The sequence below is a fragment of the Macrobrachium rosenbergii genome, chromosome 19 (genome assembly GCF_040412425.1).
Source record: "Macrobrachium rosenbergii isolate ZJJX-2024 chromosome 19, ASM4041242v1, whole genome shotgun sequence".
Classification (NCBI taxonomy): domain Eukaryota; kingdom Metazoa; phylum Arthropoda; class Malacostraca; order Decapoda; family Palaemonidae; genus Macrobrachium; species Macrobrachium rosenbergii.
Window position 1 is genome coordinate 10415503 of NC_089759.1, and position 22864 is coordinate 10438366.

The window sequence follows — 22864 nt, forward strand, 5'->3', positions numbered from 1 at the left end:
CCAATTTTATTTACTGTCGAGTTTGATGGCATATCAAAGTTTAGGGGGAGTTTTATCCATGTTGCTGATGCACGATAATTTATAGTCATTAGCAGCTTGAACATTATTTTCTCAGCTTCAGCTACAACTTGCATCTTAAATATAGCAGTACATTTCCTTGTCAATCTTTTCTCCATAGCAAATAAGGGTATAATGTAAAAATATATCTGTCATATTCTACTTAACATTATTTGTAACATAACTACGGTAATTGTTTGCTATTGTACGATGGTTGAAATGCAAGCAAAACAGTTGTTGTTATCTGATTCGGTTGTTCATAGCAAAACAGCTTTTTCTTCTTCAGTTGTTTATGGCTCTTCGTGTTTAGGGAACAAACATAACATTACTAACGATACTTTTATCATTGTCGTATATAATTTTTTAACTTTTTAACTAGAAGATGGAATAAAGAGATGGAGGAAAAGAGGTTAGCGTATTGTAATTTGGTCTCTCAAAAAAGGAACTCGCATGATACACGAGACACACGATAAAATAGTTTTTTATGGGTGAAAATTTGGGGGTCGCACGATACGCGAGATCGTGCTTTACACGAGTATATATGGTAATTTTACCAGTAACTAGTAATTTGGTAAAATGGACAGAGAGAATTAACCTTTCTGAAGTTTCTATGGTATGTACAAAACAATCTGCAGCTTTACAACTGCATTAGTGGCTATGTTTTTTAACTAATGATAATCAGAGATTTTAAAATTTTGTAGTGATAACATGGCAAGGGATTTTTTTTACATTCTAGCCTTAATTTGGTGTTATGGTCAGTCACTTCAACTGGTTACTCAGTTCCCACATGAAGTAATTTACTAAATTTGTCATAGAGAATCAATCTCTCTCTCTCTCTCTCTCTCTCTCTCTCTCTCTCTCTCTCTCTCTCTCTCTCTCTCTCTCTCTCTCTCTCTCTCTCTCTCTCTCTCTCTCTCTCTCTCTCTCTCTCTCTCTCTCTCTCTCTCTCTCAAAAATCATTACATTGTATAAAGTTTAAAACCCAATTTTGTACAGTACAGAAGAATTGTTATTTTGAATTCTAGGTGCTGGGTTTATGCATGCTGGTGTTTATGATGCCTGTATTGCTGGTGGTGTTGAATTTATGTCTGATGTCCCCATCCGCCATTCAAGGAAGATGCGTGCTCTGATGTTGAAGTTAAACAAAGCTAAAACCACAGGTAAGTGTTATTTATTTTTCTATACTCAGTCGCAGGTATTTTTGAATGAAATTTTCATGTAGACATGTCATAGAAAAGAAAATAAAACAAAAGAGTAACAGTGATATTCCAGCTTTTAAAAAATTGTAGTAAAACGGCAAGCAATCATAAATGCATGCAGACTTGAGACTAGGCTTTTGTAGTGGGATCAGACTTATATAATTACAATGCTTATAGAATTACAGAAGAAAAATACGGAATGTGAAATTATTTTAATTCATTTTGGGTTAACCTTTTACTCATGCGACAGTAAAATCTCACAATAATAGACCCCCCTCATTTTATTTTGCCCGTAAAATACAGTGTACAACAGGCAGGTTGGGTAAGGTTTGGTACTTATCATTCTAAGGTAATTTATTAAATCTAGAGATATATCATTCTATGTTCAAATAAGGCTTGCAAACACGACTTCTTCTCAGAAGAGGTCAAAACTGGCATAATATAAAGTTGAAGAGGTTAGGCAGTCAGGTGGGAAGGTATCTAAAACAGGTTTTGACGTAGGAAAAACCTATTTTTGGTAGTCGCTGTTGAGTCCCCAAAGGAGTTACCCCCCATGGGTGGATAATGCCTTGGCAAATTTATTACCAGTTATGAGTGTTTTGGATTTGTTATGTACATGATCAAAAATCTTTTGTTTGTGAAAAAGAGAAAAAGAATTTATGGAGGCCACCAGCTTGAGGATGAAGGTAAAAGTTATTCTTCTTAAACCTCCCAAAGCATTTCTTGTAATTTCCAGCTGAGCAAGAGAAGATATTACTGAAATTGCCTGAGACACACTAGAATTTGGATGTTAGTAAAATGGTTGATTTATTGAGTATGGGTATACCCATTGTTTAAGAGAACTAAGCACTTTTTTGTGTACAGTAATTGGTTTTCCTCTGTCATGTTTTTGTTCATTTGGTCAAATCTTTAGCAGCAGTATCTAATTCTGCTTCCTCTTCTCATTTATTCCATTACAGTATTTATTAGTGCTTTATCTGTACATTCAGGTTGTAAGAAAGACCAAGAAATATAAAAGGTGTATTATAGACCACCTTGAAGTGACCAGGATCATACATATGTATATATATATACTTTATATATAGATACACCTTGCATTGATGTAGACAGACTGAATTTTTTATATATGTAATGTATATTTATGCACACTTTCCATCTGGTTGCTGAATAATTTTTGTTCAAAGTCAATAAGCCTACTTGACTCTAGTCAAATTTATGGTCACAGTGAAAGTAATGTGGATGTTTATATGGAATGAATCGTAACTTCCTTTAAAGGTAGCTTCTATCTTCACACCATTAGGTACGATCAGCGTTCAAAATAAAATAATGCTTGGCTAACCAGTGGACTGTGTCCCACCAGGTGGTGTTAGAGTGTGTATGTTCTTGTTGGAATTCGTCATGCCTTATCCTTGTGGAGGCGGTGTGAATTGACGTTATAAATAATTTTGACTTTCTGATTTACTCTTGTACGGTATTATGCTTGTTTTCTGTTTTAGCATTGCCATCTACAGCAAGCAAAGATGAGAGTGTCAAGCTGCATAGGAACGAGTTTGTGTACACCGAATGTTCCAGTTGTACATGTTGGCCACGTGTGTTAACCTAGCTGTTGAGGCACGAGTGGCCTCCTCCTCCTCCTGTTGAGGCACGAGTGGCCTCCTCCTCCTCCTCCTCCTCCTCCTCCTCCTCCTCCTCCTCCTCCTCCTCCTCCTCCTCCTCCTCCTCCTCCTCCTCCTCCTCCTCCTCCTCCCTCCTCCTCCTCCTCCTCCTCCTCCTCCTCCTCCTCCTCCTCCTCCTCCTCCTCCTCCTCCTCCTCCTCCTCCTCCTCCTCCTCCTCCTCCTCCTCCTCCTCCTGACTCACAGACGGAGCATAAGAAGGTGGAATGTTAGAAGCTTTTCCCCTCATTAAAAAGCTTTTAGTTTGCTTGGTTGAACAGTTATTTTTCTGGCATCACTAACCCACCAACTTCATTTAATGTGGTAGTCAGCTAACTTTAACAGTAGGTAAGCTTCACTCCAAATAATGAATATTTTTATCATAAAATTAATTATTAGAATATGTGATTACTGTTAAAGTATAAACCCACCCAGCCTTCCTACATCTCAGTGGGTGGTCATGAAGAATTCTGACAAGAACGTAATTATTCCAATGCCACCTGATGGGAAACAGGTGATACAGAGACAGTCATAGCAGGTTAGCCAAGTGCTATTTTGTTTATCTTGAATGCCAATCACACATAATGGCACAAAGATATAAGCTGGCTTATATGCACAACTTTGGAGGATTGGAGAATTTAATTGCAAAATCATTAGAATTGTAAGGGTTTAGAGGCTTATAAAATGTGGTAAAATTAATATTTGATGATTCATCAGTGTTTAGTTAAATTATGTTTTTATCATACTGTGAGGAGATGAATATGCAGTGCACTGTCTCCTAATTAACTTTGAGTGTATGTTGCTATTTTATGTGTATTTTTTTTCAAATTCAGGTGCAAGACTTAGCTTGTTGTCACAGCTTTCTTTGAAACACTTTATGCCTGAACTCCCAGCTGTAGCAGAGTTTTCAACAAATGAGACAATGGGTCATTCAGGTGATCGCTTGGCTGCTGCCTTTAAGGTAAGTTTCTCAAGATCCTAAAAACTAGTTAGAGGAACAAGTGAAAAATACAAAATATGAGCATTAACCATTCTCATAATTTGAAAAGCAGACATTTATAGTATACAAATAGATAATATAAGTCTGTGTGATTCTCAGTAGGTAAGTCCTAAGAGTGGGTATTACTGTCAACTTAACAAGCAGATGCCCTTTACATCTCCAGTCTAAGCTTGTATGTCTTTTCATTGGAGGGTTTTTTTTCTTAATAGAATTTCATGTCAGTTTTCCCTGTTTCTGTTAATGCCTGTGTTTGTGGTTATGTTTATGTTGAGTGTTGTATTTTGGTGCTTCTCACAGTTGCATTGTTTAGCTTTCCATATTTTGATGATGAAACTGTCACATTTCAAGATATGCATAAGGCTGTCATGAGGGATTTAAGATAGGAGCAAGATTAAGGTGAATAAGTTTTACTGGTAAGTAGGAAGAGGCCAAAGGGAACAGATGAAAAGTTAAAAACAATATAGCTGGGGCTGTAGGATTGCTGCAAAGAACCTTTACCACCAACTGTAGGGGTTTGAACTAATAGTAGAATGGGTTCACTAATGGCCAACCTTTCGGACTATCTTTGACATTGGCACATGGATGGATCCATGCTACATATAAGCATTTTTTTTTTTGTGTTAGTCTATATAATTTTTGTTTACCTTGTGTTCTAGTTTGTACTGTAATCTGTATTGGATTATATTCAGTCTATATAATTTTTGTTTACCTTGTGTTCTAGTTTGTACTGTAATCTGTATTGGATTTTATTCAGTCTATATAATTTTTGTTTACCTTGTGTTCTAGTTTGTACTGTAATCTGTATTGCATTATATTCATGTGTTCTTAAAGTTCAGATCCTCATAAATTTTCTTTTAGATGTATGCTCACCTCTTCTTCTGCTATCTTGTTTATGTTCTTGTGATTCTTCCCTGGTTTTTTTTTTTTTTTCAGTTGTAGCTTGTCAGATTTTTCTTTAATGGGTCTGATTGATAACTCTTCAGGGTTGGATTGGCTGAGTGTGTGTGTGTGTGAGAGAGAGAATGGGTTTATCTCCTCTTCATGCTTTGGTTACTCAGGTCACCATTCTCCATTTATACTTCTCAGGATTTTTTTTATTTCTAATTATCCTTAACTCATGCTAGCTCATCCAGTTGTCCTGCCTCATGCTTGAATCTGTAACTAATGTTCTAAATTCTTCAGTGGCTCTAAATAACACTAACTATGCAGGCAAGGAAAAAAATAAAGACCGAAAGTTGCTCAATTCCTAAATGGAATATTCCAAAGTTACAGATGTAAATAAAATGCAGAAAAATGTAAGGTAACTAGATATTGTGAAAAAATTATAGTGAAAAAATGCAAAATGACCTTGTGATTGATTTTACTGCATTTTAACGTAAAGTATGCTAGTTTACCTCTGTATCATACAGTATTTATGTACAAAAATAAGAGTAGTAAAAATTTTTCATACCAAACCACTCCTGCAGGGTATCTTGAGGATTTTGCAAATGTCACGTGTCTGTGAAAAAATTGCGTATGCCAGTTAGTTATGTTCCAATGAAAAGTTTGCGTGTGTGAATTCATGCAACTCCAAGTGCCTAAGATCAAGGTATGACGGTACTCAGTGTTAACAATAGTGATTGCTAATGCTAATGCTAAAAAAAAGCAGGACAACTACTACCCACTGCAAATTAATGTTGTTAATACACCAGGAAACTCATTAATACGCAATAGAAAATTATAAAACTCTCAAAGAAAACTCAAGTGTGCCAAATAGTATAACCAGTGATGCCTTCGCTTAGAAACAAAAATAGAAATAGTAGGTTTTAAGGTGAATAAAAACTGTTACAAGACAAGTCATTGACTAATTAAACTATTAAGTAGTTAATGGAAGCAATAGAGATATACAAATATTGAGAATTCTGGAATATGATTGTATCAAAAAGAATGGATATATCAGCCTTAATATTTGCTACTGCTTAAGAATGAGATGTAGAGGTAAATGGGAAATTGTAATCATATAGGTAATTAGTGGCAAACTCCAAAACCCGACAAGATGTAAAGTACGGTATTCATATTTCAGCACTGCCTTTCACATTTCTTAAAAATACCAACAGAATAGAGCAGTGAAAAGAATGAAGGAATAACATAAGGATAAAATTTGGTTAGAAAATTTAAAGAACCAAATAATCTTAGTGAAGAAAACAAATAAGGGTATCACTGTAGAGCTGTCACCAGCTTGACCAACCCTAGTTATGAGGTGGTTGATAAATGGATGGCCAAGGATCCAGGTGTTTTTAGTAATGTGAGAGTTTGCTCCTCTTCATCTTTTTTAATCAAAAGAGAGATTGGTGGTTATCTCAGCCTGTGATGTGAGCATAATGCAATTTTCAGGGTGAAGAACAGATAATCCATTAGAAACAATTACTGTAATTTTGATATTTGCATTGTAGTTTATGTAAGAGTCTAGAAAACTTTTACGCATTATGGCTTTAAAGGAGAAAATTTGTTTTCAGTCGTGTGTGGTGTGTAGTTATGTCCTTAGGCTGGTTGATCATCTTCATTTTTAATTATGCTAATGTGTATTAAATGTTTTGATTTGTTTCAGGTATCAAGAGAAGAACAAGATGATTTTGCTCTGAGGTCTCACACACTGGCTCACAATGCTCAAGAAGCAGGCCATCTTTCTGATTTAGTGCCTTTCAAGGTTCCTGGTGTGGACCAGATTGTGGACAAAGATAATGGCATTCGTGTCTCAACAAAGGAGCAGATGGCCAAACTGAAACCTGCTTTTGTTAAGCCACATGGAACAGTTACTGCTGCTAATGCATCTTATCTTGTAAGTTATTTTATCTGCTGGCAGAAGTTTGTGCAAATGTTTTTGTTGTAATCTGTGAAGAGCTAAGGTTTAAATTTTTAAATGCTGAAAGATTTTGGCTTATTTGTCTTTTGACTTCACTTCTAGAAGATATCTGTAAGGCTGGTGTTTCTAAGGCTATTGTTTCCAGAACAGATGAAAGTTTTGAGTTGAGGTCACCCTGGGGTATAACCTGTTAGCTTCCTTTACTCATGCTCAGCTCAACTGCCTTGCTGAAACTATTCAGAGGCCAAGGGATTCCAGTCGTGATGCTTTTTCAGTTTCTTCCTTTAAAACCTTGTTAGAGAGCAGGTTTTGGAAATGTGCACACTTTAGTTTTGTAAAGCATAGGGAAAACCTACCAAAAAACTGGTTCCCAAACTTTGTATAGACCTAGGAAGCACTGCACACAACTGGTGTAGTCAGCTACACAGAAGAGTGAGAGTTGTTATAGGCAGATAGTGAGCTGATCTTGTAAACCTTTTTTTCAACTTTTCAAGTTGGTGTAACTTAGTTGTTTATAAGTTCTTTATAAACACCAGCAAAAATTAGGAAAACTGTCAGTGAAGCATTATATCTTTTGAAGACCAACTCTTCAGCCAACTTGAATCCTCTTGGAACTTTGGAGAGACTAATTTCCATCCTTATCCCAGTGTATGGGACAAGGCAGTAATTGCGAAATTGCCAAGATTGACCAAATATTGAAGAATGCTGAGTTTAACATGAGTGACCAGGTAGTAAGCTTTCCCAACATCTTGTTGTATGGTTGTATTTCCTTGGGATAGGTATTTTGGTAATTCCAAGCATATTATGGTCACTACCTACCAGACTTTCCTGCAAGATTTTCTAGGCCTCCTTTGTTATCCTTCTCATATTTGGGAATGTGATCCCTAATGTTAAACAATTTATACTGAAGTTAGAAGGATAATTGCAAGAGGTTTTAAAATTTTTGTTACCATGGCAGTAGTGTTGAGAACTGGGTATTAAAAAGGATGTAAAAAAAATTTCAGTAGCTGAGATGAAATGGGAATAGCTGTTGAATGATTGTTAGACAAAGAGTATACCATTTGTAAGTAAAACTTTGTCCTTCCTAGGCATGTATGAGTGGAATAATGGTCATTTAAAAGAAAATGAAGATTTTGACAAGATGTGACAGCAAAATGCTAAGATTTATAGTAGTTGTGTGTTGAGAAGATATACTAAAATTGAAGATTTCTGAGAGATGTAGTCTCCAAAGCCTGTAAAATAGCCTGAGATTTCAAAGATTAAGCTGGTCTGGGCATGAGAAGAGGAGGAGAGAAGGGCAGTTAGTAACAAAAGGCAATAAATTTAGATGGAACAAAATGACCAACAACAGGAAAGTTGAGAAAGTCATGGAGAAAGTGCATAGAGGAATTTCAAGAATTGATAGTGATAAAGGAAGTCTGTGCACAAGATGGAAGAGGTAGAACTTATTTCATGTTTAGTAATCTTTGTGAGATAGTATTTAAGATTAATTGTAAAATTTAAAGTAGAGACATTATTACCTGAAGGGATTATGTACTACTCACTTTCAAGGTACTGATAGACAGGAACTATAGAATTTTGTAGTTGTCATGTTTCATAAGATCTTGATATTTTAGATAAGACAATGGTAATTTATTTAATCCCTAGTTGGAAGATACCTTTTTTTGGCTGCCTCTTGAGCTCTTTAATTTTAGTGGCTGTTTGTTGTGAGAACATGTGTGCTACTTGATTTGAAAAACATTAGCATTCACATTTTGTCAAAGTTTCCCATTGTGACTGTCTAGTACCAGGAGTTATTTCATTTTTTTAAAGTAAAGCCATAGAATTATCTTCTTGGTTGTGTTATTGATAGTGAAACTCAAGTTTAGAAGAGATTGTAGGGCTACTCTAAATAGTCATGCACTTTGCCAAGTTTTTTTGGAGTGCCTCATGAAATTGATAGTTGATGTTTTTTTATTGTCACAGACTGATGGAGCATCTGCCTGTTTAATTTGCACTGAAGAAAAGGCTAAAGAAATGGGCTGGAAACCAAAGGCATACTTACGTGACTTTACTTATGTCTCTCAAGACCCAAAAGATCAGCTGCTGCTTGGACCAACCTATGCCACCCCTAAGGTAAGCTTTTGTATATTCATCTCTTACTTCCTTGCAATAATACACCCAAACCTTAACCTAACCTTGCAGCTCAGTCATCTTACCATATGCAGACATGCACTTTGTAAAACTACTGAATCCAATGAAGCAAGAATAGTATAGAATGCAGTACAGGTCAACCACCACTAACCTGGCATCATTGGGACCTGCTGGGTGCCAGATTAGTGATTTTGCTGGATTACAGAGTGGTTAAGTTAGAATACACTTAAGGGGAGAACAAGCTGCTTAAAGAATAATGTCTCAGTAGTGGTCAGAAGTTGTTGGTTAGATGCCCTGCCTAAAATCTCAAGGTCCTTATATTGGATTTTGCATTTGCATTTCTTGGTATGTTCTCTGATGTTGGAGAACTAAGGAGATGAAAGTTTGATGCCTGTTCTGTAACAGGATGCATTATGGCTGTCAGTCTGGACCTTGAGTAACTTTAATGTGGATCCGATATGGATTCCTTGATCACATCGAGGAGAAGTAAATTTATAAACCACACTAGAGGTCATCAGTGAATGTAAACGCTCTTTAAAATTGAACAAGCAACCTATAGTTGAAGGGTTTGTTGGGATAATATTAACTTTTTAAGCTGGAAGATGGCTAGATATAAGTTTATTGAGGTCTTTACTTAAATAAACTTATTCATTAAGCAGCTTGTTCCCCCTTAACCCAACAGTTAATCACCTCATCCTACTTTTAAATTACAGTACCTTGCAAAATACCTTGTAAATCTGTACAAGTTGGTTATTAAGGAAAAAGAAACATGAAATGAAAATCAAGTGAAATTTTAATGAAGCACAGCCAAAATAAATGTTACCTGTAATTCTGTTAACTTGCACAAGAAAATTTATCACTGCTGCTTCCAAAGTGAAGAGCTGGAATTTACAACTAAGCACACAACGTGTGTGAGGTGAAAGGCTGTCAGAATTGCCATCTTTATCGTGGAATTTTTTTTTATATTTCACACTATTCTTATTTATGTTTTTGCTGTATTTTCTAATTTTTAAATTTTTATAACCCAAAAGATAGATGCAATCACGTGCATTGAATATATATGTATGCACATATTCATTCACTGGTGTCTGTGAACTTGCTACAGCTTGTTTTGTTTCATGTAGTTTTGCTTATGATTTTATTATTTATATTATGCTATTCTCATTTATGTTTTTACTGCATTTTCTAATTTTTTAATATAACCCAAAAGATGAACCCAAAAAATGCATGCATAGGATATGTATGCGCGCACACAAGTAGCACCAACAAACAGTAGCAGCAGTTTGGTGCGGTGACCTGGGAAATTTGAAGTTATTTTAATCGAAATTAGAGCCTGATTAGTGATGGTTGACCAGTATTAAAAATGTCCAATAAATATATTTTACTTAGTATACACATAACATAAGTACTGTACTTCAGCAAGCTTAGTCCTGATACCCAAACTACATATTGCAGTAGTTGATTACATTCAGGCACTGTACTACATTTCCAACCATGCACAACCAATCTTCAAAGTATGCACAGATTGTAAAAAATATAAGTCCCTTTGCACATTGTTAAAACTATTACTTGCACAACACGGGTTATAGAATCCATAACCAAAAAATGAAAGTGCAAACAAGTAAACTTTGTTTTATCCAGTAGAATTGTTGCAAGCAGAATGCCTACAGGTGAGACAGTTGTCTTTTAAATGATCTGTGCGCCAATGATTCGTGATGTAGCATAGTTTGTGGTACTCAAGTGATTGGTGATGTAACATAGCTGACAGCTGTTTATGTAAACATTTTGTAGTGTGAACACATTTAGCTCTGACTGCATTCTGATTACACAAGAATTAAACTGTAATTATAATCTTATGTACTTCAGTTACAAGATTATATGATAGCCTTATGAAAAGCATCCTTATGCCTTTTTTTCAGGTTCTGGGCATGGCTGGGCTTAAGCCATCAGACATTGATGTTTGGGAAATCCATGAAGCCTTTGCAGGTCAGGTTCTTGCCAATTTGAAGGCCATGGATTCTGATTGGTTTGGTCAGAATTATCAGGGACTTCCTGGGAAAGTTGGCGCTCCGCCTGTGGAGAAGCTCAACAATTGGGGAGGATCTCTTTCCATTGGACATCCATTTGGAGCAACAGGTTTTTGTCAAGCTCTTTTCTTCATATCTTGATTTAATTCATTATTAAGAAATATAATTTTATAAATCACATTCAGTGATTTATGTTAGGACTTTTATGACTAAGTTAACATTTTTCTTTATTTCAAACATTTAACATTTCCCTTCCTAATGTTTCAGGTGTCCGACTAGTTATGCATGCTGCCCATCGTCTCATAAAGGAAGATGGTCATCTGGCATGCATTACAGCCTGTGCAGCAGGAGGTCAAGTAAGTTATCTGCATATTAATTTTTCGTACAGATGTAGCCTATCTGTTTCATGTAACTTGATTATAGTAAGATGATTTTGAAGGTTGGTAATAACTAAAATATAAGGAAATAAAGGCAAAAAGAAGGCCTAGTCATGCCTGTCTTTAGTACCACTATTTAGTAACACAGTTGCTAAGGTTTGAAAAAGCAAATATGAATGAAATTCATATTTGCTTCTTAAATTCCTGAGAGATGAAGTATGTAGCTGTGATGCAGACATACATGAAAGAAAATTAGTAACACTGACAAGGTAAGTAAAAAGAAGATATTTATTATAATTTAGATTAAGAGTACTGAAAGTTGAGAGGTGGAGGTAGAAAATTAGTATGTGAACTGTTTCATGGGTATGATGTTTAATGCTAGTTAAAAATGGAATACAATAAAAGTTGAAAAATGTTAAACAGCAAGTGATAAAAAAACTGGTGGGAATCGATCAAAAGTATTAGGCAGAAAGCACTGGAGATGAAGGGAGGCTTCAAGAGGTTCATGACACTGTAAACAGCAACCCTTTACAGGTTGTGATTTTTATAAATTGCTCAGTAAAAAGTAATAGCCAAGCTGCAGTTACGAGAGGTAATATAGGCAGACATGAAGAAAGATGAAAATTAAAATCTGGTTGATCAACATTAGATGAAAAATGAGGAGGAAAGATGTAAAATGGGTAACTATTAACAGCCAGTTGAGTAGTGGAGAAGATTAGTAAGTCAAAAGAAGTCTATTGGTAAGGGAGGTGAATACAAAGTGTAGTGGTCTTGTGTTCCAACCAAAATGGTAATACAGGTCGACCATCACCAATCTGGCATCATCGGGACCTGCAGGGTGCGCCGGATTAGTGATTTTTGCAGATTACAGACCAATTAGGTTAGAGTACACATAACAGTTAACCACTTGATCCTACCTTTAAAATACCATGTAAATCAGTACAAGTTTTTAAGAAGGAAAAAAGAAATATTAAATGAAAATCAAGTGAAATTTTAATAAAGCACGGGCAAAATTAAATGGTTCAGATAATTCTGTTGACTTGGATTCATCACTGCTGCTCCTGAAGTGAAGAGCTGAAATTTGCAACTAAGCACAGTTACATGTCTTGAAGTGAAGGGCTGTCAGGATTCCCATCTTATTCATCTTGGAATTCTTTTTATATATTTTATGCTGTTGTCATCTGTATTTTTTTTATTGTATTTTCTCATTTTTTATTTTTACTACCCAAAAGAATTATGGTTTGCCACAGATTGTTTTAGTCCGTGTTGTTATACTTATGATTTTTTTTATTAATATTTTATGCTATTCTCATCTATGATTTTTTAATTTATATTTTATGCTATTCTTATCTATGATTTTTTATTTATAGTCTATGCTACTGTATTCTCATCTATATTTTTACTGTATATTTTTTTTTTTCTTATTTTTACAACCCAAAAGAGAAATGCAATTGCGTGCACAGGGTCTTATGAACGCACAAACTTGATACTGTACTATGTAAAGTAACTTCATTTTACCCTTTGTTTTTTCACAAATCAGTAACACTACCACCAGCTATTTTTCATTTATCGAGATCAGCAACACTTTTCCAAAAGCCCTGTGTTGTCTATGTTTTGATTCTTTTAAAACAACCACAGCTTTGTTTCTTTACTTTTCACGATTGTGATCATATTCTTGGCTCATGGTATTCCGCAGAAAGATCAGCTCTCGTAATTAGCTATTTGTTTGTGCTTCTAGCTAAATTACTTTTCTGTTCGCTGTTATCACTACAAGTGTACAATCCCATAAGCCGTTTCGTGTTGACTATATACAGTATTCACGTATCGTGTGACCTTCTGAATAATTTTTAATTAATCAAAATATATGAGTACGCATCATACCTGAGGTGACCGGAGCTACATAATGTGTGTGAACATTTTGCCCCTGGTTAGGCTGTCAACTGTCACACCGATAGTAGCCATTTACGAAAGTCAAAGTGTACACGTATTTAAAGGAATGTTAATTTTTATAAAACTGGTGTTTTACTTTATATATTCAGTCATATTGTATTTTTTGTCATATCTTTGCATTATAATATGAACACTGCAATCATGCGCCATTTGCAGTCTTCTGATGATCACATTTTCAAAAACATCAGCTGTTTGCATATTACTGACATCATCATTGCCATTTGTGTTAATTAAACCTTAATTTGGAGATTCATTTTTTACATTTGTTTGTGATATCAGAGCTGGGTTAAAAATGCATCTTATTTTTATTTATAGTTGCAGTAAATTTTTAAATCAAGTTTGTGATTTCATCAGGACCAGGTGTTACTTTTGTCATTAATTTTTTTTTTTAGCCACATCTTAAATTCAGTGTGATACTATATCTTAAGACTTCTCAGTTGCATGAAAGATTAATAAAAATCACTTTATTTTTAGTAATTGAAGTCATCACTGACAATTGGAAAATTTTTAATAAGTCAGTGTGACGCAGCTTAATAAACGTATGATAGTTACAGTAATAGCAAGGGCAAACTGCTGTTTCTCAATTCAGCTATATTAGTGCTTGCTACTGTTTATGACAGTGTTTTGCACAGCATAGTAATTGGTTTTTAATTACAAGAAATAGTAATTAATCATTAGACAGGCCATAAGTTTGGCAAACCTGGTTAAATGTATGACAATTTGCATTTAGTCTACCGAACGTTTGCTTTTAGGACTATTATTTAGTCAAACTCTAACTTAGATATATTGTAGTTTGAAATTGTGTTAGCCAAAATTAGTCTCGGATCAGTGATGGAGCCAGGTTAACGATTGCCGGATTATTGATGGTCGACCTGTAGTAACATTTTGTGTCTGATATTGTTAGGAAAAGGGGCCCATTGTAATTTAACATGAACTACAATGAGATTCCAGTTGGGGGCTGCTCAATAAGAGAGAGCTACTTTTGAGAAAGGGTAAGCTTGGTAACTCAATGAAAGACTCTTTGTAATGCAGACATGCTGTAGAATTTAAGTTTTTTTTAGGAATTTCTTTTTTTTTTATCAGTGTGAATGATTATGGGTGGGCTGTCACTGTGTTTGGTAAATAGCTCTTTCCTCCTTGAAGATACCCCTTGCTTCTAAACAGCCTTTAACAGTCGCTCCCCTTCTAAAGTTTTCCTTTTGATTCAGGAGTAACTCTGTAAGATATTCATCTCCTTATTGATGTAAATCCTTAGTCGGGGTTGCTGTTTGTAATGAGCCTTTTCCAAATGGTTCTGTTTTTTGTTCCCTCATTGTCTGTTCCTTTGTCTCTAATCTTCTAATGCAGTCTCTCCAGATTCTCTTAGGCCATACTCTTCCTTCATATCCCCAGCACTTCCATTTCCTTGATCTTCCCTGCTGTATGTTGCTCATCATCTCCCCTCCTCAAGTTTATACTGATATTTTATTTTGTAATCTGTTCAAGTTTTTCAGTTTGCTGATATTTCAACTTAAGAAAAGCTTATTTAATGTCAGACTAATTTTGTTTGCAAATTGTCACTGCTGGAGTTACCCAGTCATGACATATCTTTCTCTTATAGTAGTCATAAAAGACCCTAAGGAGACAGAGGCCCACCCAACACACACTACTCAGATCTCACGGTCTTCCCACCCTGTAAGGGCTTACCCTGGCCTAACCCTCCCCCCCAATAATAGTCAGCCACTCAAAAGTGATAAACAAAGTGATGCTTATGTGATATTGAAGCTTTTAACCCAATAGCAGTTGTAAAAAGCCCTCATGCAGACAAGGGCCCTCCCAGCCTTCCCCACTCAGGTATGACCCATTTACACTATTTTTATTTACAAAAGTTTACTATGAATGTATATCTTGTGTAAATGGAGTTTTCTGTATTATATACGTTGGCTGCGAACACAAATAGAGAAAATGCGTCGCATGCGTTTCTTACTGCCTCCCCAACCATTAGATACACTTTTTGTGATATCTTTCAAGGCCATAGCAGAAGCCAATTTGTACAGTTGCTGTTTTGTGAAACAGATGGTAAGTACCAATTTTAGACAAGACCATGACTGTGGGTTTTAAGGTTCGCCCAGCAAAGCTATGATCGTAGCCTTTGCTGAGGTAAAGACTACTTTGGTCACATTATCCTTGTTGGGTCACTTTAACAATGAAAAATTCAGGTTAATGTATGAAAATTTTTTGTTATACTGTATATATATATAGGCAGTTTACGACGGGTCCGGCTTACGATGTTCCGAGGTTACGACGCTTTTCAAATATATTCATCAGAAATTATTTCCCGGTTTATGACGCATGTTCCAGGGTTACGACGCGTCGTACGCCGATCCGACGGAAGAAATATGGCTCCAAAACGGCAGAATAATCAAAATTTGGAGGTTTATTTGATGAAAAACTCAATAAAAATGTGGTTTACATAGTTTTCAATACACCCAAAGCATTAAAAGTAACATTTTCTTAGGATTTTTTATGATTTTCGACAATTTTTCAGTTTACGACGATTTTTGGTTTACGACACACGGCGTAAAACGGAACCCCGTCAAAACCGGGGACTGCCTGTATAATATATATATATATATATATATATATATATATATATATATATATATATATATATATATATATATATATATAAATAAAGAATAAAGTTGATTTAAAAACTAGTTTTTTTTTAGTTGTAACATTATATTCATGGATAATTTTGTCATGCAGTAGATTCTTAGCCTTTGCTTTCTGCCTATAAGACTGGTTCTGTTATGCAAATGTTTCTCTTTCACCAGGGTGTCGGCATGATTGTGGAACGTTACCCAGGTGCTACTATTTAAGATAGCTCAGCTGGAGGTCTTTCAGTGAGACCTTATGTCTGAGTAATCATTATCACCCTTTGATTACCTGAACCTTGAAAGTCCACAAGTTCACCAGGGTGTATTTGAAGTTTATGCACAGTATTCAGTTTTTGATGGCAGGTGATGAACTTCTGGATTTTCCCCCCCCATGTAAGCAAGTATCAATGCAATTTACATATTTTAAGTAGTGTATTTGTGTAATTAGATAATTGTTCTTTGTATTCTTACTTCAATGATATTGCTAAAATGAATTATATTTTCTTAAATGAAAGAAAGTGTGTACTTGTTATTCAGTAAGCAGTCTAGAACTTTGCTTGTAAATATATTTAATAAAGGTAATATACACTTGTTTCTTTCAACATTTTTCAAGTTATGATGCCAAAATCAGTGGCAATCATAAATAAGCTAAGTTTTAGAATGGACTTGAAAAACTTAATTGAAGCCTCATTATTCTCAAGTTTTCCAAGATTTTTTATTTGGTCTACCACAGCATGTTATGCGTTTGAAAAGCAGTAAGCATCACTTGACCTCATGAGTGGATGGCAGTGGAAGGTCACATGATGTGCTTAATGCATAAAGTTTGTAGAATATTGAACATTCCAGTGATGTCTGTATAAAAGGCATTAGTTTTGAGTTCCAAGACATACTTTTATCAAGTATCATTCACACAAATGGTAACCTGTTCTCACACTACAGTGTACATGGAAAGAAAATCTTAATTCTGAACTTAATCTGAATTTAACCAGTAAGTCAGTAGCTCCTGCATAGCAGGAGCATCTTGGCATTCCTGAAAAGTGGACATTCACGTTATAGGAGCTGCATCCTTGACTAGTTCCACATCTCTTGAGTCACAAAAGTAACATAAAGTTAGTGGTCTAGGTAAATGGTCTAACAATGAAATAGTAAAAACTAATGCATACATCCGAGGCATGTAAGCATATATTAAAAAATGGAGTGTCAATACAGTAGAACCCCGGTCCTCGACTGTACTAGAACTCGAAATAATCGGATTTCAACACGAAATGTTGAGTAAACTTTGCGTCGGAGCTCAAATAACAAACCGGAATCCGACCTGATGAATCATATGATGTTTGTAGAAAAAAGAGTTTTGGGCGGCTGCCGCTAGTTGGCGTTGTTGGTGGCGTTCTTCCCATGCTTATTTAAAAGCATTTAAAACTCACACATGCTGCTGCTGTTGAAAAACAAGCCATATTAACACATTAATTTAATAATACAGTATTTATAAACCGAATTACTGTATGTCTGTTATCATAAAATTAAGAAAAATTTCCGAAATTACGTCGGAACTCGGCAGCTTGTGGCAGATATAAACAAACCACAGCGCTGCCCTGGTGGTGTATCGCTGTACTAGTTACATAAACATTCTGAATGTTTATGTAATTAGTACCGCGATACACCACCAGGGTGGCGCTGTGTTTTGTTTATATCTGCCACAAGCTGCCGAGTTCCGATGTAATTTTGGAAATTTTTCTTAATTTTATGATAACAGACATACAGTAATTCGGTTTATAAATACTGTATTATTAATTTAATGTGATAATATGGCTTGTTTTTCAATGTTATCATTATTAACAACAGTTTTCATGTGTACCTGTTACAGTACATTCTGGTAGTGCCTATAGGCTACTTAGCCTAGCCTATGGCTCTCGGTATATCATCGGTAATACGGCTGCATTGGTCATAGGCCAATTTTTTTGATACAGTATGCATTTAAAAATGTAAAAAGTGCTTCTGATACGGTAAGTTATTCAACTCTGAACCTATTTAATTGTAATTTGTGTAAAGTTTTGTATAAAAAGGCAAGGTTATGGGAGAAATTAACTCAGAATTCGACAAAATCGAATCTCGACACTTCTTCTGGAACGAATTAGCATCGAGGACCGAGGTTCTACTGTATATGATTTTTAAATTTTGAAGTTTAGCCAATGTTTGATGTCAGCTTACTTAAAACAGTTTTACAATTTTTATCCTTTGAGGTCAAGAGCCTTGCTCTTTCAACAATCATGGCATACAAGGCAGCATTGGCGGAACCCGTGCCTTATGGTTTTGGAATTTATTTTAATATAAAAATTGTTAATTGTGTTCTCCAGTATTTTACACTACAAAGGTCAGCTCCTGCCCCTGTAGGGGGTTAGCGCCATCAGTGCACCTCATGCGGTGCACTGTAGGCATTACTTAGGTTCTTTGCAGCGTCCCTTCGTCCCCTAGCTGCAACCCTTTTTGATCCTTTTACTGTACCTCCTTTCATATTCTCTTCCATCTTGCTTTCCACCCTCTCCTAACAACTTTCATAATATAACTGTGAGGTTTTCCTCCTGTTACACCTTTCAAACCTTTTATTGTCAATTCTCGTTTCAGCGCTGAATGACCTCATAGGCCCCAGTGCTTGGCCTGTGGCCTAAATTCTATATTCAATTCAATTCAAGGTCAGCTCCTGCAAGGTTTCCCATTACCTTGTCCCTGAATAAGGTTCTTAGACTCCTGTCATCCCCTCAATTCATGAGCCTATTACAACTACAGCTCTTCTCGAGTGCTTTGGCATCAGGAGCGCAGATTACTGTACTGGGCTCTCTTAGACAAGGACAACATTTCACCACTCATACATGTAGCTGTCATTTACTGTTGTCTCCTGGCCAAGAATGAGGACCTCTTTAAAGGGAAAATCCTCTTATTTGATAAAGGAACTCAGTATTTCATATTAAATTTTATGCCAGGTTAAGCGCTTAAGGTTTACCTAGATGTCGCAACAAACATCCCGGATGGTCTTATTTTACCTACGCCTTAGCACATACAAACCATTCTTTCTACTGGGGCTGAGAATTATTTTAGTGGCCCTCATTAAAAAGGCAGACCATCACTACTTTCCTAAGTTGTATGGCATCCAAAAGGTGAGTACATCATTAGCTTTCTTAAAAAATGTTTCCTTTGAAGAAGTCTTTGAGTGTATGGAGTAGTTATTAGAGGCAGTATTCCTAAACCAATGAAGCTGCAATACTCCTGCAGCCAGACCTGACTTAATTAGGTAAGTTACTGTATAAAACCATAATGGATAATACATTTATAGGTTCCTGTGTCTCCTGTTCTTTATTGCCAGACCCTAATGGGTATCCGTAATAAAGAAAACGGTTGGTAACCTGTGACTTTACCCTGAATAAAAAATTCCTGAAACACCATTGCTGTGAGAGTGGTGGTCATACTGAGATACTGCTGAGGAAGGTGCAATAATCCTGCAGCAAGACCCAGCATTATTAGGTAGTCACCTTCGAACCACAAAGAATAATACATATATTGGTTTGTGTGTTGTTTCTTTACTGCCAAACCCTATGGGTATATGGAATAAAGAAATTGGTTAATAACCTGTGACTGTACCTCAGACCAAAAATTAATCTGGGATGTTGGGATTTATTTATTAGGGGCTAAGCCATTTAGTCACCTGTCAATTTCTTTTGTATGCTCCTTTGAGGATGAACAGCGGCTACATTATCAAAAAACAGGTTTTGACGTAGGAAAAACCTATTTTTGGGAGCCGCTGTGAGTCCTCAAACCCACCCACTTTCCCTGACGAAAAGGCATGGGACTTGGGTGAACGCTTTTTCTTGCACAGACATGGCGTGTAATGAAGATGGCCGCCGACTTAGGTTGTTGTCACATATTGGCGAGTGAGAAGTAGTGACTTGAGGTAAAGCCCTCCTGTCCTGAGTCTTTTATATTCTATCACTGTGCCAACAAGCGCTATTCTGGCTGAGAACAACTATACGAGAATTCTTTGTAATTGGTTGGTCTGTCGTATGGAGCCTTGGGTTAACCATGAGAGTGTAACTCCTTTGAGGATGCACAGCAGCTACCAAAATAGGTTTTTCCCACACCAAAACCTGTTTTTTTGTAATAATGTAATGTGCCTGTTATTCTTTGTATTTGAATGTAGTATGTTTGAAGAAAATTTTTGATGCACGTTTCCATATATTAAGGATACTCAAGATTAGATGAAATATATAGTTAAAGCTATATTTATGACTTTTCTGAGTGTGGGATTGAGACTGTTTTGGAATTAAATAGAAGAGGATGTGGAAGTTGACAAACTTGGGAATCTATTACAGATGTACATTTACTGTAGAATCAGCTGTAGTAAACACCCAAATAGTAGATAGAAAAAGCTACAGCTCATGACTCAGTTGTAAATGGTTGCAAGGACCACAACTTGAAAATTCATCACTAGGTTTATGAACATCAGGCTAGTATTGTATTGATGTACTCTAGTTTAACAAGAAGCTCTTATTATTTTTTGTTAGTATTTTAATGAGACTACTAAGTAGATGCACCTGCCAGGGAAGACTTACACATGGCCCAGCTTAAGGAAACTAGTTGTCATCTATGTCTGATCTCGTGCTGATGCACCTGAGGCAGATGTTTACTGCAACTCTTTTAGTCATGCTGCCTCATGTAATGACTGCTTCTCTTCCTGACTAGTACTCCAACAATACCTGCCACACTACCATTATTTTTCCCATTCAGAGATGCTTCTCCTGATATTGACTCTGTGCCTCAGCCATACAGATACCACAACTTGAGGACATTCCACTCCCTCACATGTGTTGTCAGTATTTAGTCTCTTCAAGCTGAGATGCATCCTCAGCTATTTTTGAGTTACGCCGTGGGAACAACATTTTTCTCCTGAGTTTCCCTCTTCAAAAGTCATGTTCACAAGCGAGAAGCATGCTAGTCACAATGCCACTAGATATCAAGACCATGGCTGTCATTGGTCGGAATCAGCTTCCTCCAGCCATGATCGAGATCAAACAGTCAGTAGTTGTTCCAGGAAGATAGTGTGTGACCATTCCGCTTTATTTGTTAACAATAGCATGATTGTTGTGTTTTACTTCTGAAACATCTCATAAGAGGTGGAGCAAGAATAGCAATCCATTAAAGGAAAGCAGCTTATCTATAGAATCAGTTTGCTCTCGCCCTGAGTTGCCAGCCAAGGATAAGCGGCCGATCTAGTGTGTGCTGTAGTTTTGGTCTTACTGATCGGTAAAGAAGAGGTTCCCACATTCCACTTCTTCTTCAGTCTCTTCAAGTGATGTATCTTTGCCTGTAAGTCTCTTAGGTGTTCAGGGAGGAAGAGGAGACAATCATCATTGTCATGGATTAATTGGTCTCTAGTATACCCCTGAAAGAGGAAAGAACTGATGGTAGGACAATGTTGAGAACTGTCAGAAAGTGTCATGACAAACCCAATCATGACTTTGGGTTTGACAGAACTATTCCCCCAAAAGGTAGACCACCATGGAGGCACCTAGGCCCCTTGTCATCCATTATCATTGAAGTGTAGTTCAAACCTCATCTAGTAGCACCATAGGTCAGAAGTTTGACATAGTGAAAGAAAAGCAGTATGACTTTTCCATTGATACTCCCAAGAAGCTGAGGTCCCTGCAATGAATTGAAACCTATGGGGAGACAGGTACAAAGAACAAGACCAGAAGTTGGCACAAGCCAACGTCACTTCTTCAACAGGTTGTTGAAGAAGTGACAAAAAGTTTCCTAGAGCTAAAATTTTGGCCCTGCCAACAAGTGCTTCTGGGTCTATGGGAGTGGAAGGAGTTGAGCACACTAACCCCATCTTGTCCAGGAGAAGGCAATCCATCATGACAGCAGATGCAAACCTGCATCCAATAATAAGAGGAGTGCCATCTCAAGGAGACTCAGAACGAAGACTCTTGCTGAAAGATTCTTACTTCCAAAATCATCCTAGGATGAAGTCCAATTGGTGGAGGAGAGCTAGGAGGGAACAGCAGGGATTTCCACTTCCAGTCAATAAAAAGATTTAGCTTGCCAACATGAAGGGGAAAATTACAGGAGGTGGAGGGATTGCAGAAAAATACAAGGCCAAAGCACCCAATGGAAAGACTGCAAGGCAGAGGTAGGTTTGTCCTCAAAGAAATGGAGATGAAATGGTAGACCAGGCTAAGTGAAACTAGATATCCACAGTAGAGTTATCAAAACTCTCCTTAGCACTCTCAGGAGCATGGTCCTAAAGAAGGGAAAAGAAGGGAGTATGCCAACCAGAACCAAAACATAACTCTCACATCATCATGACCACAGAGATGGGGAGCCCAAACATCCTTCATGGAGAGGAAAGGTGCTAATATGGAGGGGGTAAAAAATATGCATTCAGAAAATCTAGAAATGAAGAGCTGGAAGAAAAAAGTCGATATCCAGCTCTTGAAGGATCACAAAATAAAGGTATCAAGAACTGATTTTGCTAGAGAAACACCAACATCACTGTCCCTATCCTCTGTCAGCAAACAGGAACACATTTCAGAGGATGAAAGCATGAACAGCATAATTGTGGAGGATGAATGCATGAACATTAAAGAATAGCATACATGAGAGAATCTTTGTGAAAGAGGACCGAGTTACGAGGGGGACTGAGGAACAAAATGATCATGGAGGCAGCCACACTCATGGACCACAGAAGAGTACAGTAATTGACTGTGAACAAGCATGGAAGGGAGCACTTGAGGCAATTAGGCAGTAGCACAACTCATGGTTTCGGGTGAAGAGAACCAAAGGAGCAACTAGGTTGGAGGAGGAGCCAATTTATCAGGCTCTTCAAACCACAGCACAACAGGAGACCAGAGAGCTCCATGATGCGTTTTCTTGAACAACAGTCCAGTGAGGAGCCGCAAACTAGCACAAGACGGCAGACTTAGAAAATGGCAATAT

General features: G+C 36.7%; 1 protein-coding gene across 1 annotated transcript in view; it reads left to right on the plus strand.

Annotated features, from left to right (window-relative positions):
- Mtpbeta (mitochondrial trifunctional protein beta subunit) overlaps nucleotides 1-16465 on the plus strand; it is a 37031-nt gene extending 20566 nt beyond the window's left edge. The window contains exons 4-10 of the mRNA XM_067120999.1: nucleotides 1083-1217; nucleotides 3743-3870; nucleotides 6497-6727; nucleotides 8717-8866; nucleotides 10804-11020; nucleotides 11179-11267; nucleotides 16055-16465. Coding sequence (XP_066977100.1) covers nucleotides 1083-1217; nucleotides 3743-3870; nucleotides 6497-6727; nucleotides 8717-8866; nucleotides 10804-11020; nucleotides 11179-11267; nucleotides 16055-16099 — 995 coding nt within the window. The 3' untranslated portion in view covers nucleotides 16100-16465. The remainder of the gene's footprint in view (nucleotides 1-1082; nucleotides 1218-3742; nucleotides 3871-6496; nucleotides 6728-8716; nucleotides 8867-10803; nucleotides 11021-11178; nucleotides 11268-16054) is intronic.
- Nucleotides 16466-22864: the final 6399 nt, after the last annotated feature.